General features: G+C 43.2%; 1 protein-coding gene across 2 annotated transcripts in view; it reads left to right on the top strand.

Annotated features, from left to right (window-relative positions):
- INTS4 (integrator complex subunit 4) overlaps positions 1-12228 on the top strand; it is a 39082-nt gene extending 26854 nt beyond the window's left edge. For both annotated transcript variants that reach the window (XM_052812160.1, XM_052812159.1), the window contains exons 17-23: positions 253-333; positions 2657-2787; positions 3759-3818; positions 6092-6251; positions 6572-6715; positions 8072-8192; positions 10610-12228. In XM_052812160.1, the coding sequence (XP_052668120.1) occupies positions 253-333; positions 2657-2787; positions 3759-3818; positions 6092-6251; positions 6572-6715; positions 8072-8192; positions 10610-10803 (891 nt within the window). In that variant the 3' untranslated portion in view covers positions 10804-12228. The remainder of the gene's footprint in view (positions 1-252; positions 334-2656; positions 2788-3758; positions 3819-6091; positions 6252-6571; positions 6716-8071; positions 8193-10609) is intronic.
- The last annotated feature ends 858 nt before the right edge of the window (positions 12229-13086 follow it).

Below are 13086 nucleotides of genomic sequence, written 5' to 3'. Positions count from 1 at the left end.
CTTCTGTTTTATATTTTGTAGTTGTATAGGTATCCCTGTGTATTTATAGAACAACACATAATTTGTAGGCTTTGGTTCTCTGTGTTATATTTAAAAGCACAAAAGAAAACTTTGGCCTGCTTTTTCAACCAACCTCTTGGCGTACAGCTGGGAGACAGGACATCTTCCCTGCTCCCAAGCTGATCTAGCACAGCGTTATAATGTTTAGACTGAACTGGGTATTTATCATCATTTTGTGGTTTTCTTCTGTAGGCCTTGCAAGAGAAGCTGTGGAATGTGGCAGCTCCTCTGTACCTGAAACAGAACGCATTGGCATCTGCTGCAGCGAAACAGGTGAGGTAGAAGCATCTGGGTCTGTGTGGAGGCAAGTCCTTGGATACGAGCCCTTCCTTGGCCATGCAACAATAATAATACACTTCTGACCTTCCACTGCGGTAGTCTGTCCAAGTAAATCTTAGTTGCCCAAAGTGGAGTAATGTCCCTCATCTTCAAAAGATGAGTGGCGAGTGGGGGAGGTTCATGACAACTGTAAAAATGCAAACATCATACCCATCTTCCAGAAGAGCAAGAAAGAAGATCCAGAAAACTGTGGGCTGCTTGGCCTCACCTCATTCCCGGGGAAGGTTATGGCCCAGATCCTCTTAGAAGCCATTTCTAAACAAGTGAAGGTCAACAAGGTGATTGGGAACAGCCAAAATGCATTTCCCAAGGGCAAATTATGCTTGACCAACATCATTGCTCTCTGCGATGAGGGGACTGGTGCTGTGAGCAAGGGGAGGGCAGTGGATGTCATGTATCTTTGACTTCAGCAAAGCCTTTGATGCAGTCTCCTGTTGTTTCCTTTTCACCAAACTGGCAGGATTCTGGCTGAGTAAGTGGGTGATAAGGCTCCTCCAAATTGAGTAGCCAGTTGATAGGCTGGGAGAGGCCATGGCTGCTGTTCAGGCTGGTCTGGACAGGCTGGGGAATTGGGATGACAGGAACCTCCTGATGTTCAGCGTGGGGATCCTGGTGGACAACATGTTGAACATGAGGCAATAAAGAAGGCCAACTGCATCCTGGGCTGTTTTTCCAAAAGCATAGCCAGCAGGTCTGGGGCAGTGATCCTTCCCCTCCGTTCAGCTCAGGGGAGATGACATCTGGAGGGCTGTGCTGTATTTTGGCCTCCCCAGTAGAAGGAAGATGCTGACAAACTGGAGCAAGTCAGCAGAGGGCCACCAAGGTGGTCGGGGGCTGGAGCACATTCCCTGCAAGGACAGGCTGAGGGAATTGGGCTCGTCCAGCCTGGAGAAGAGAAGGCTTCAGGGTGGATGTACTGCTCTCTACCACTGCCTCATCCTAGGATATAGCTGAGACAGAGCCAGACTGCTCTGGACAAGAGGCAATGGACACAAACTGGAATATGAGAAACTCTGATTAGATATAAAGGGGGGGAAATTTACTGTAAGGGTGGTTAAATACTATAACAGGTTGCCCAGAGAGGTGGGGGGAATATCCGTCCTTGGAAGTGTTCACAATTTGATGTGGCCCTGAGTAAGTGGATTTAATTAGACCTGCTTTGAGCAGGGGACCAGGCTAGGTGACCTCTGGAGGTCCCACCCCACCTGAGTTATTCTGATTCTGTGATGTATAAATGATCCTGGAAAAACTGAAGCTAAGCCCTAAGAAAAGGTAAAGGAGAAAGCAAGGTATTAAATATGGAAACAAATCTAGGGTAAACGCAAGTTCATGGATCTGCTGGGAAACTATGCTGACATTTTAAGTGTTCAGTTAATTAAAATGTAATAAGAGGCAGGTACTGCTGTGCATCAAAAACTTCTATGCTGTTGACAGCTGTCCCCAGGGATGAGTAGAAACAAAAGCCTATCAGCTTTTTAAATCTGCACTAACTGAACTGTCTGTCTTGGGTGCCCTTCTCAGTTGCATGTGAACCCCCTGGGAAGTTTTATCTGTTGTGATCGTGAATGTAGATCACTTCCCGTCAACGCAAGGTGAGGGAATATTTCCTATTCAGTAATTTGCAAGTTCTTGGCTTCTGTACAGTCATACTGAACTCAACTATATTGATCTGAGCACTTCTCTTGTCTACTGAAGCTCATTTATTCAACAGGTAAAGTATGATGAGTAAAACTGTGCAATGTCCCATATAAGCTTTTAACTGTGTATCTAAAATAGCCCAAGAACATTGCTTATCTTGTGATAGTTCCCATCTTCAGCTGCAGTACATGAAGCATTGTTGAATGTAAAGTTGTTTTCAAGCGAACTTGTCAAACCTAGCTCCAAAGATGTCAACCTGAGCAGGACCATTGAGGTTGCTCTGTTGTGCTGCTGACATTTTGTATTCCAGAGTAGCCGGTGGGAGTTTGTGAGTGCTCTACCCCTAGAAATTTAAAATGCAGTGTCAAAAGATAGACTGCCGATGGAGGGAGTGCTTGATTTCAGGTCAAGTTTCACAAATTGTTTCTTTAATATAGCCAAGATAACCTTTTAGTATTAGGTGCCACTTTACGCCGTGAAGAATTTCACCAAAAGAATGAGACTCATGGATTAATGTGTTCCTCAGTATGAGGAAAAACACCAGAATCTTGTGAGCATGCTTGTGCAAGTGTTTAACTGAGTCTGATGGTTTGTTAACCCTGTGGTGTCTGTCTGCCAGATCTTGGAAGAAACTTACAAAATGGAGTTCATGTACAGCGGGGTGGAGAGTAGACAAGTGGTCATTATTCACCACATGAGACTGCAAGCGAAGGCGTTACAGCTTATAGTGACTGCGCGTACCACTAGAGGGTAAGGATGACCTGGTACAAGGATCTTCTTAGGGTTAACTGTAAGCTTAGTTTCCTCCAGCTTTGTTTGAAAAAAAAAACAACAAACCAACCAGCAAGGATAAATTAGACACATAAAACATCACAGCATGCCAATAACCATTTGCTAAACTAACTTAGAATGAAGAGCCTTCTTTTGCCTTTGGTGTAGCTGTACAGTGACACAATACTAAATTAGATGACAAAATTATTAGGAAGACATGTTGTGGGGGTTGAGTTCTCTCAGCTATGAACATATAAATAGGTTAAAAATGTTGTAGAGTTGATATTTGGGACCTATTTATACGAGGAAAAGGCATGTATCAAAGAATGCACTAATTGTGTTTGCTTCATTAAGTATTAGTTGCTGAGTTTTTAGCATCAGAAAAGAATTGTCTTTTTGACTGATCTGCAACTAATGTTTGTGTGACTTGGACACAAAATGCTCGTGTATGGGTAACATGAGAGGCTCTGTGTGGTTCGTTTTGGCTGCTGAGGTCAGTGAAGTTACACATGGGTTTGGATGGCTGTAGAATTAGAATTTCATTTGGTGGAGTTAGAGCAAGGTGGTTAGTATCCTAATTTGTTTACTTTTGTTTTGAGTTTGTTGCCATCAATTTACTGTGTCGCCATAGAGGTCCATAATATATTTGCCTCTTGACCTCCTCTTTTATAGGTGGAAAGTTAATATTTTCTAGCAGTGGTGTTGGGACCTTAATTGGTGCCTTATGCAAATGATTTTTTTGTGGGAGGGGGATATGGATGTGGGGAGGGAGATAGCAATTGCTTTTTTTTTTTTTTTCTCTTGTGGGGAACACCTTTCTGGCCTTAACATTGTAAGATCTTTTAGGTTTTGGGAGCTTGAACTGGATTCCAAAACCCCTAAATGCTTATAGCCACAGAGCCAGTTTTCTTTATTTAAAACTAAACCAAGGAATGTTATCTTCATTACAGAGTGGAACCCCTTTTTGGGATGTGTGAAAAATTCCTACAGGAAGTAGATTCCTTTCAGAGGTGAGAAACTGTTGCTTCTTCACTTTATGTTAGAAAGTCCCCCCGCCATTGTCATCAGGGAATATTCTGTTTGTTTTTCAACCCTTAGCATATCCCTTCCCCTTTTGATGTCCTACATCAGGGACTGCTATCATGACATGATAAAGCATGAAGTAAACTCCCTTCTAAATGTGGGAAAAGCTTTCCTGGGAGTGTGACAAAAAAGGGAATTTCCCTCTTCTTTATCACAAATTTCTAAATTGTAAATGAGACAGTGAGTGAGCTGTCTACATGCTCAAGGTGGGAGTCATCTCGCCCAGGTTTTGACATCTGCTTTGTAGACCACTGCTTCTGAAGCACTCACCCAGCTCTCCTCTCACTGGAGAGGTGCTTTTTCGTCTTGTCCTAATCTAGATGTCTAAAAAAGGTCAGGCTAGGGATGCCCAGGGGTTTTTTTGTTGACTCAGAAGGGAATTGGGTAGCTAGCCCAGAGACATAGGTATCCAGAGTTGGCTGAGCAGAATTTCATTTCTAGTTCTGATTAAATTCCCATTTATTTGTGGTCCATATGCTTGGCAGTTGTGGCTGGTTAAGTGATGAGAAAAGGGAGCCAAATCTACCCATTCCCTGATGTTTAGCTTATTTGGTAGCTAATGACTAGAACTGTTCATTTGCTTTGTATCTTTTCTTCGCTCTGAGTCTCAGGATGAGCAAAACTCATCACCTTTTCTGAGGAATGCTAACTCCTACGGGCAGTGATGAATTCCACAAAGGGAATCTGGATGATGGTGGATCTTGTCAGTTAACTGTAAGGTCACCTATAAACACTCAGGCATGTAAAATCCCCGTGTCTAGGTTGTGCAGCCTCAGCATGCCAGATTTTAGCTGCATCCCATGCCAGAGTAGTTGAAATTTGTTGTCTACATAGTGGCAGTCATAGGAACACAAGGATGTGTATTCCTGCGTATCCCTCTTAGCATTGTACAGAGGAGAGCATGATTTTTCTCCACCCTTGCCAAGCTGGTGGTAGAGGCTTCTGTTTATGGATTATGAGCTCCTGTAGAGCACCACTAGGATCCTGAAAAAAAAATCTCACTTCTCAGGCTTTAGGACCTGAAGCTGTTGTGGGCATGTCCAGCATGCCTATCCAGGCTTTATTGAGTCAACTGTAGGTGAAGATACAGCGCAACGCTGGAGCTGACAAACGGGGAGGAGAGCCCGTTGTTCAAGAGGCTGTTCACCTACAGAAATGGTGCATTTTTTTCACCAAATTGCATGAATATTTACTAGGCTTACAAAACTGTCTTGCTAAACACCACAGGAATGTTGCTGGTAATAACAGATAAGCCACCAGTGACTCAGTCTAATGAACCATCTTCTGCATGCAGGGTTGTAGGGTAGTAGCCCAGTTTTACTTCTATATAAAGAATAAGAAATACCAAACGTTCTTCTTGTGAGAGGCTGTTGTCCCAAACTATAGAATGGATTCCATTCTCTGTTCTTGACCTCTAGAACTAGATTTTCCAGCACTCTGCATTGTAGTTTACTATTAAGATTTCACTCCTCAGATGTAATAAGTAATACTTTCATAAATATTGGTAGAGAAAAGCCATTCTGGAAACTTTGCTGCAGCAGAGGGTCAGACAACTCACATATTGGGTGCGTGGGTATGATAGATCCTGTAATGAGTCAGCTATGTAGTTAGCCAGATGAAAGTGCACAGCATAAAGAATTAGGGATATGCATGTCTTCCCTGAGAAGTACCAATTTAAAAACTGTGCAAGGCAACTATCCCAGGAATGGCTCTTTCATCCAGCTGTGTTTCTTTGTTGAGACATCGAGATTGAATGCAGAGTGCTGGAACTGCCTGTAGTCTCATTTAATTAGTACTTTTACTATCTAAATAGCATTACAGCTGCACATGCAATCTGAGCGGATGAATCCCTGTAGTAGCTGCTTCTCATTAATGTGTTGTTGACGGGCACCTCAGCATTTCTAGCTCCTTTTCTGTGAATCTAGATTCCTTTGCCCGCTAGGCTCTGTATTGATGAAGGACCCAAGAAGTGAGATCTGCGTAGCCCTTGATGTTGTCAGTTTGAGCACAGGGTATGTTCCCAGCATAACTAGCCAAAATCATCTTTATCTTATGTATGAGATGTGCATCAGAAGAGGACTTTACATATCTAATTCTGTCTTTATAACTAAATGTAAGGATTAAGTAGCTTGGTGGAAAATAACAATACTGTTGAAAATGTTGAAAAAAGTATTTGATTTTTAATTTATTTGTAACACAGATGTTTCATCTCTGAGCTCCCACATATGCAAGGCAGTTTTGTAGACAAATTGCTGGACTTAATGCCCAGACTCGTGACATCCAAGCCTTCGGAAGTGGTCAAGATTCTTCAGACAACACTGCGACAAAGTACCTTTCTCCACCTTCCTCTTCCAGAGCAGGTCAGTTTAACACAGAGAATTAAAATGCAATATCCTTGCAGACTCTCTTAGCATCTGGCTAGTTCCTAATATACCATGAAGCTTTTAGAATTCAGGTTTTTGGTTAGCCCCAAGTATTATTTCTTCAAAGGCTTTCTTCTTCTTACCTAACATCCTCGGGGCTGCTGCTAATAATACAGAAGACTCAGTAATTCCTGGCAGTATCTAAAAGACTCCAAAGCTCATGCACAATTTCTCCATTAAGAACAATAATGATTGCCTTTTTTTCTTTCCTCCTCCTCCCCTGGCCTCATTTTTGCCGACCGCTTTGGCCCTATTAGCTCCATAGAGCTACTGCAACTATCATTGAGCCTACTGGTGAATCTGATAATCCTCTGAGGTTTACATCGGGGTTGGTAGTGGCACTGGATGTTGATGCAACTCTGGAACATGTGCAGGATCCCCAAGGAACTGTTAAAGTTCAGGTAAGCAGTCGCTTGACACAAATGCCAAAAAGAATGCATCTTATGGGGAGTTTGTTTAAGGATGTCAATACTTCTAAATTGCAAATAATTGTACACTTTATTAGTAAAAATGTTGGATTTCTGTGTTTTAACCACACATTCTGAAACCGGCTTGTATATAGTGTGCTGAGTTGACTTGTGTACAGTTCCTGAGAGTTTATTTGAGCACTTTGATGCCATTCTGTGCTCCACACAGTGCTTTCACATGCACTGGGCATGTTACGGACATGAGCACAAATAAACGCTGGTGAAATTCCAGCTTGTGTAGTGGGAGAAGGAGGAGCAGAAGAAGCTGTTCTGAACAGAAATATGCAGGCTCTTGGCTCTTCGTATTTACAACTGTCGTGGTTTAACCCCAGCCAGCAGCTAAGCACCACCCAGCCGCTCACTCACTCCCTCCACGGTGGGATGGGGGACAGAATCGGAAGAGTTAAAATGAGAAAACTCATGGGCTGAGATAAAGACAGTTTAACAGGTAAAGCAAAAGCCGTGCATGCAAGCAAAGCAAAACCAGGAATTCATTCACTGCTTCCACTGGCAGGCAGGAGTTCAGCCATCTCCAGGACAGCAGGGCTCCATCACGCCTAACGGGGACTTGGGAGGAAGACAAACGCCATCACTCCCAACGTCCCCCCCTTCCTTCTTCTTCTCCCGGCTTTATAAGCCGAGCATGACGTCCTACGGTCTGGAATATCCCTTGGGTCAGTCGGGGTCAGCTGTCCCGGCTGTGTCCCCCCCAACTCCTTGTGCCCCCCCAGCCTCCTCGCTGGTGGGGTGGGGGGAGAAGCAGAAAAGCCCTTGGCTAAGGGTAAGCCCTGGTCAGCAGGAAGGCAAACATCTCTGTTTTATCAACACAGTTTCCAGCCCAAATCCAAAACATAGCCCCATACTAGCTACTGTGAAGAAAATTAACTCTATCCGAGCCAAAACCAGCACAACATCTTAACTTTCTTCCTACTGCTGAATCCCTAGTTTCAAATGCAGCTGAGGAGGTAGGTGTGATATGATGCCAAGTAAAATATGCAAATTCACTGCATAACAAAGAAATGAAAACCTCTGTTTACAATGCAGAGGAAGAAGCGGATGTCAATGTATTTTTTTTCCACCTGTGCTGTGGGTCTGAATGGCTGCTGTGTGGCTGTTAAATCTAGGGCAGCTGGACTCCTGGCTCCAAGATAAAGCACAGCTTCCTGCCTTCTGAACTCAAACAGCAAACACCAAAATAATGCACACTGTGCAAATCCCCAGTCGTCATTCAGTTGTTTCCTTTTTTTTTTCTTTTTTTTTTTTTCTCCCCCCCCCCCCCCCCCCCCCTAGGTATTGTATCCAGATGGACAAGCACAGCTAATCCATCCTAAACCAGCTGACTTTCGAAATCCTGGTCCTGGGAGGCACAGACTGATAACTCAGGTTTACCTCTCACACACAGCCTGGACAGGTAACGTTAACGATACAAGTTCATGTGATTGTGTCGCCGCGCTTTTCTAAGATAGGATCGTGTCTTGCTTGATCCCGGTCTCCTGCACATAAGACGTACATGCCCACAGTCTTGGGGGGCTTTCAGGATCCTGGAGTCTACAGCTGTTGTGGATGCTACCCTTAGCGTTGCTCAGATTTCTGTTCTCGCAGTCTTTGAGCAGTTACAACTCCCTGGTTGACAGGGCAGTGCTGCTCCGTAGGTGACTGGAGGGGCTGCTGTCATGGGAGGGGAGGGCGCTTGCTACGCGCTGGTGGTTGCACATGCAGTCTTGCGGCACCGAGAGCACATATTCAAGGTGAGGTCACCCGTTTCTGTGCAGAGCAAGATCAGTTGCAGGAGTCAGGCCTGCATCCTTATTTAAAGGCAAGGAGTCATGGTAAACTGATCCATTGTAATTCATTGTTTTAGACCTGACAGGTATTTTGAGCAGGGCAGAGAACCTTTGGAACCGTGTGTACTCAACAGTACAATTTCACTGCTGATTAAACTTTCACCCTTTTAAATGCCCTAAAAACCCACCCTTTAGCTCTGATGAAATATGTGACTCCAGCATTCACATTCAGTCTCAGCTGGCATTCACACTTCCCCGTGAAAGTACTTCAGTAATTGGCTTGTGGACTTCAAACAATAAAAGCAGAGAGTATTTGTTCGCAGCTCCCTTTGTCCTGTTTTCTTTTAATCCCTTTTATTCAAATGTGGGCTTTTTTTTATGAGCAGTTATTAATAGGGTTTGGTGATCTTTTTTTTTTTTTTAACCCACAGAGTTTTGTTTAGTGCCATGTTCTTTCACGTACTCCTCTATGTCTAGCATTTCCATGGTGTACTCCTTCATCCTGCTATCTTTGTTTTATTTTGGAGAAGAAAAATGGTATTGTTTCTACAACAGGAAGTGTCTGGATTTAAAGGTTCATCCTGTACCAGAGGGAGCTGAATCAAGTCCTTATTTCTGCTTCTGCAGTGTTCAGTGGAAGGGCGTTTTAAGTATGGCCCTAGGGGATTCTGTTCTGGTGTCTCTCCTAGCCATTATTTTAACTATTAACTTTGACATTGGCATTTACCCATATAAACCATGGGGAGGACACCAAGCTGGGAGGGGTTCAGGGAAGGGGGTCAGAATTCAAAATGGAGAAATTGCCTTAAATCAAGACAATGAAACTTACTGAAGGCCAGTAAAAAGTGTGTGCTTAGGAAGGAGAATGCCCAAATACAAAGCAGAGATTAACTGACAGGTGTATAGCAGAAGCGATAGAGGTGACTGCAAGCTACAAATAAAAGAAGAGTTGACAGTATGGGAAAAGGCGAGTCTCGGGGAGGTGTTAGCTAAACTGTGGGATAACTGGAAAAAGGTTATTTCTTGTCATCAGTGCCAGACAGAACACATCTCAGCTGCAGTTCTGGGCATCGCATCTTAAAATTACGTGGGTTTCAGTAGGTTTCATTTAGGTTTCAGTAACGTGGTCCTATTGTGGGTTAACCCTGGTGTATGGTTAAGCCCCACACACCACCCGGTGCTCGCTCACTTCCCCTCACCCCCGGTGGGATGGGGAAGAGAATCGGAAGGGTAAAAGTGAGAAAACTGGTGGGTATTGCACCGTTCAGCAGTAGCTAAAACATCCCTGTGTCATCAACACCATTTTGGTCACAAACCCAAAACGTAGCACCATGAGAGTTACCACGAAGGAAAATGAACTTCATCCCAGCCAAAACCATTACAAGTCCCTAAGGAAAAGTCCTAAAGGAGTCAGGTTTTTCAGTCTAGAAAGGAACTTTTTGATGGGGCTATAGTCCAGCATGCTGCTCAGAGTCATACTATGTAGACTGAAAGCCCAATTTTTGTTATGACCACTGGGAGAAGAACCAAGTGAAATCGCCTTATGGGCAGTATTAGGAATATCTGTCTACCTGCTGAGGTGGTGAAGGAGCGGAAAAGGCTGTCCTGCAGTGTAAAAACCTCCCAACAAGAGAATCTTCAAGTAGTCTCCTCTGCTGTGAGTCTTATCAGACATCATCTGGATTTACTTGATCCTGCCATAAAAATATAGGTAGCAAGACCACCTAGTTCTATGGTCTTTTCTGATTTTATTATTATTTGGTTGGAGTTACTTTTAACAGTTATTTTTGAAATTTGCTATTTTCAAGTTAGTCATGGGATCCTCTTTTTAAGCTGTGACAAAGGGCAGGGGGGCACACACCTAAAATGGTGCTTAGTTCTGCTGTGCTGAATGTAATGACAGCGTTGTATTTTCAAACACCAGATTGGATTCTGGTCAGCCCAGAATGACTCTGTACTTAACCCAGTATATATGAGAGGAAATTACATTCAGTATTGGTTGTTGACTCTGTGATGACAGGGTTGTTCTGTTTTTTCTCTGCAGAGCCATGTCAGATTGAAGTGCGGTTGCTGCTGGCTTACAATTCCAACAGGAGCAAGGCATCTGCGAAAATTCTTAAATCTACCTGGAGCGAGAGCTTGGAGGCTCTCCCACAATCTGAAAACGGCATAGAGGGGACCATACCCTTCAGCAAACCTGTCAAAGTTTATATAATGCCCAAACCTGCCAGACGGTGAAATCTGCCACTAAAAGAAATATATTTATGGGCTTGTTGGGTTACATGAAAACAATATACAGTGTTCCAAGATAGTGAACCAAACCGAAACAGTTTTATACTTGCGTAAAAAAAGTCAACCGCAGAAATAAAGCAGCTGAAGAACGATTGCTCTCCTCTGCTAAGCAGCAGACGGCCCAATACAGGAGTTATTCAGCTAGTTAAGAGTAGTTTCAAGAAAATGGAGGTGTTTCTATATTGAATCAACAAAATCAAGACAGATCTCCATCAGCATTCCAGGAGTAATTTCATTGGGCCGTATCTTCAGTTTTTACTTATCAAAAGTTTCTCTTCAAGGCCTCCAGGTTTTCTGCTATGTATTTACTAGGTATTTACTATGTAAATGCTTAGGCACGTAAATCAATGTTATTTTTACAGTACTCTGAAATGAAGCTAAGGAGTTTGGTTTTTTGTGGGGGTTTGTTGAGGGGTTTTTTTTTGAATGTCTAAAACTCGTATTTGTGCATTGGTACCTAAATTCTTAATGGAAAAAAAAAATAATTCTAAAGTGCTATAGTTCTTGTGTAGGAACTGCACCTCAAAGTGAAATTGCCAATTGCCGTAGGCTAAATCCTGAGCTATTTTACATCCTGTACAGCTGTTCTGAAGCTAGGACAGTTTTGGGGAGGGCACAGGTTGTTCATGTTGTGATGTGGGGGGAGGAGGAACCTGTTGGTGCAAGCAGCGGAACTTCAGTTAGCAGGACATGGAGTTTAATTGAGTTTACATAAAATGGAGTCAAACGTATTAATTTCTGAATTGTAATCCAGTTCTCCCGTTGCATATTTGTATGTCTTCAGGAGCAATGCAATTAAATACCATGGGTTGGAAAATTACTAACCCCGTCCCACTAAGTTCTGCAGAATTTCTTTCTTTGTGGTGATCTTGGCATGAGCCAATCTTACTGAGATGAGAAAATCTGTTTAGTTTTTCAATTCAGCAGCAGTTTTGGCAGTCAAAGTCTTTCTGATCAGCTGAAGTAGCCAAACACTCTCTCAATTAAGCAGCGGTCAGGCAGCTTGTCAGTGTTCCCCTAAGGAGGTGAGCTGGGAGTACACAGGGACAAGAACTTATGAAAAACACGATCCTTCTGGCATTCCTGTTGGAAAGTGTGTCTGTGCAAGGCTTCAGTGGACTGAGGAACCTCCTGTGATTAGTAGCAATCCTTTGGTAGGATTTTCTAGGAGCGCTTAATGTGTGAAACTTTATAGTGCAGCAGCCAACTGTTACCTGTGTTCAGAAATCAATTGTTAAAAAAAAAAAAAAAAGGTGTATTTTTAGCAAGTAAACAAAGTAGTGAAGAAATACTTTCCAGTTGTACAGAGATTGGTGTAAATAATAACCCCTTATGTGCTTTCCCACAATAAAATTGGAAAACTCGTGCTAATCTGTTTCCTCTTTATTATATGAGTGAATGTGCATGCCTGCATGGTCCTAGGCTAGTAAGAGATTACGGCAAGTTTTTGTGATTTTTGTTTGAATTTTTTAGTACTGACATGTTGTGGTCCAAAGACTCATAACCATAAAACTGTTCAGCTGCTTTAGGTATTCCTGAATTAAATATCCTTTCTTAGTGCTACTGCTCTTACAAACTGGTTTTTGGTATTTCACCTTTAGGGCGCTGCTGTGAAAACCTCCTGCACGTGTAACAGCCGAGTCGTTACCATCTGACTTCTCTTTGGCATCCTCAGCTCAGATCCCAGCGGACGAGGCTTGGTGCACATCTTACTGTGAAGCTGTGTCCGGACAGGTATTCGATGAGTTGAACTACCTCATTACAGACTTTTTTTTTTTCCCTCTCTCAATTTTACACTTCACCAGTATTTCTGCAGTTTGTCACCCCAATAAACGCTTCTAATTTAAATGGTGTCCATACGCTCCAGGCCACGACTGATGCTTTGGTGGGCAGAGCAGAGACCAGGGGCCGAGGGAATGCCCGTTCAGACCTGAATGCCGCCCCTCGCTGTCAGCGCAGCGAAGCTTTCGTGCTCCTGGTGGACCTGCAGATAAACCCTCCGGGTTAGCCAGCTGTCCGGCATAACCTCTGCCTTTCTTCAAGGTAGTTCAGCGGCTCTGCAGTTATCGGTATTTGAGTTAGGATTTATCATTTGTTCCCAGGCCACAGATGACCAAACAGCTACTCCATTCTGGACAATTTTTTTTTTTTCTTTTTCATTTTCAGTATCAAAATCTTGGCATCTTTCTCTCTTTTTTCTGAGCACTGGAACAAATTTCTACTGTGTTG

Source organism: Harpia harpyja, chromosome 17 (assembly GCF_026419915.1).
Source record: "Harpia harpyja isolate bHarHar1 chromosome 17, bHarHar1 primary haplotype, whole genome shotgun sequence".
NCBI classification, from domain to species: domain Eukaryota; kingdom Metazoa; phylum Chordata; class Aves; order Accipitriformes; family Accipitridae; genus Harpia; species Harpia harpyja.
The sequence above is the reverse complement of the archived record's forward strand: the minus strand, read 5'-3'. Positions and strand labels throughout refer to the sequence as shown.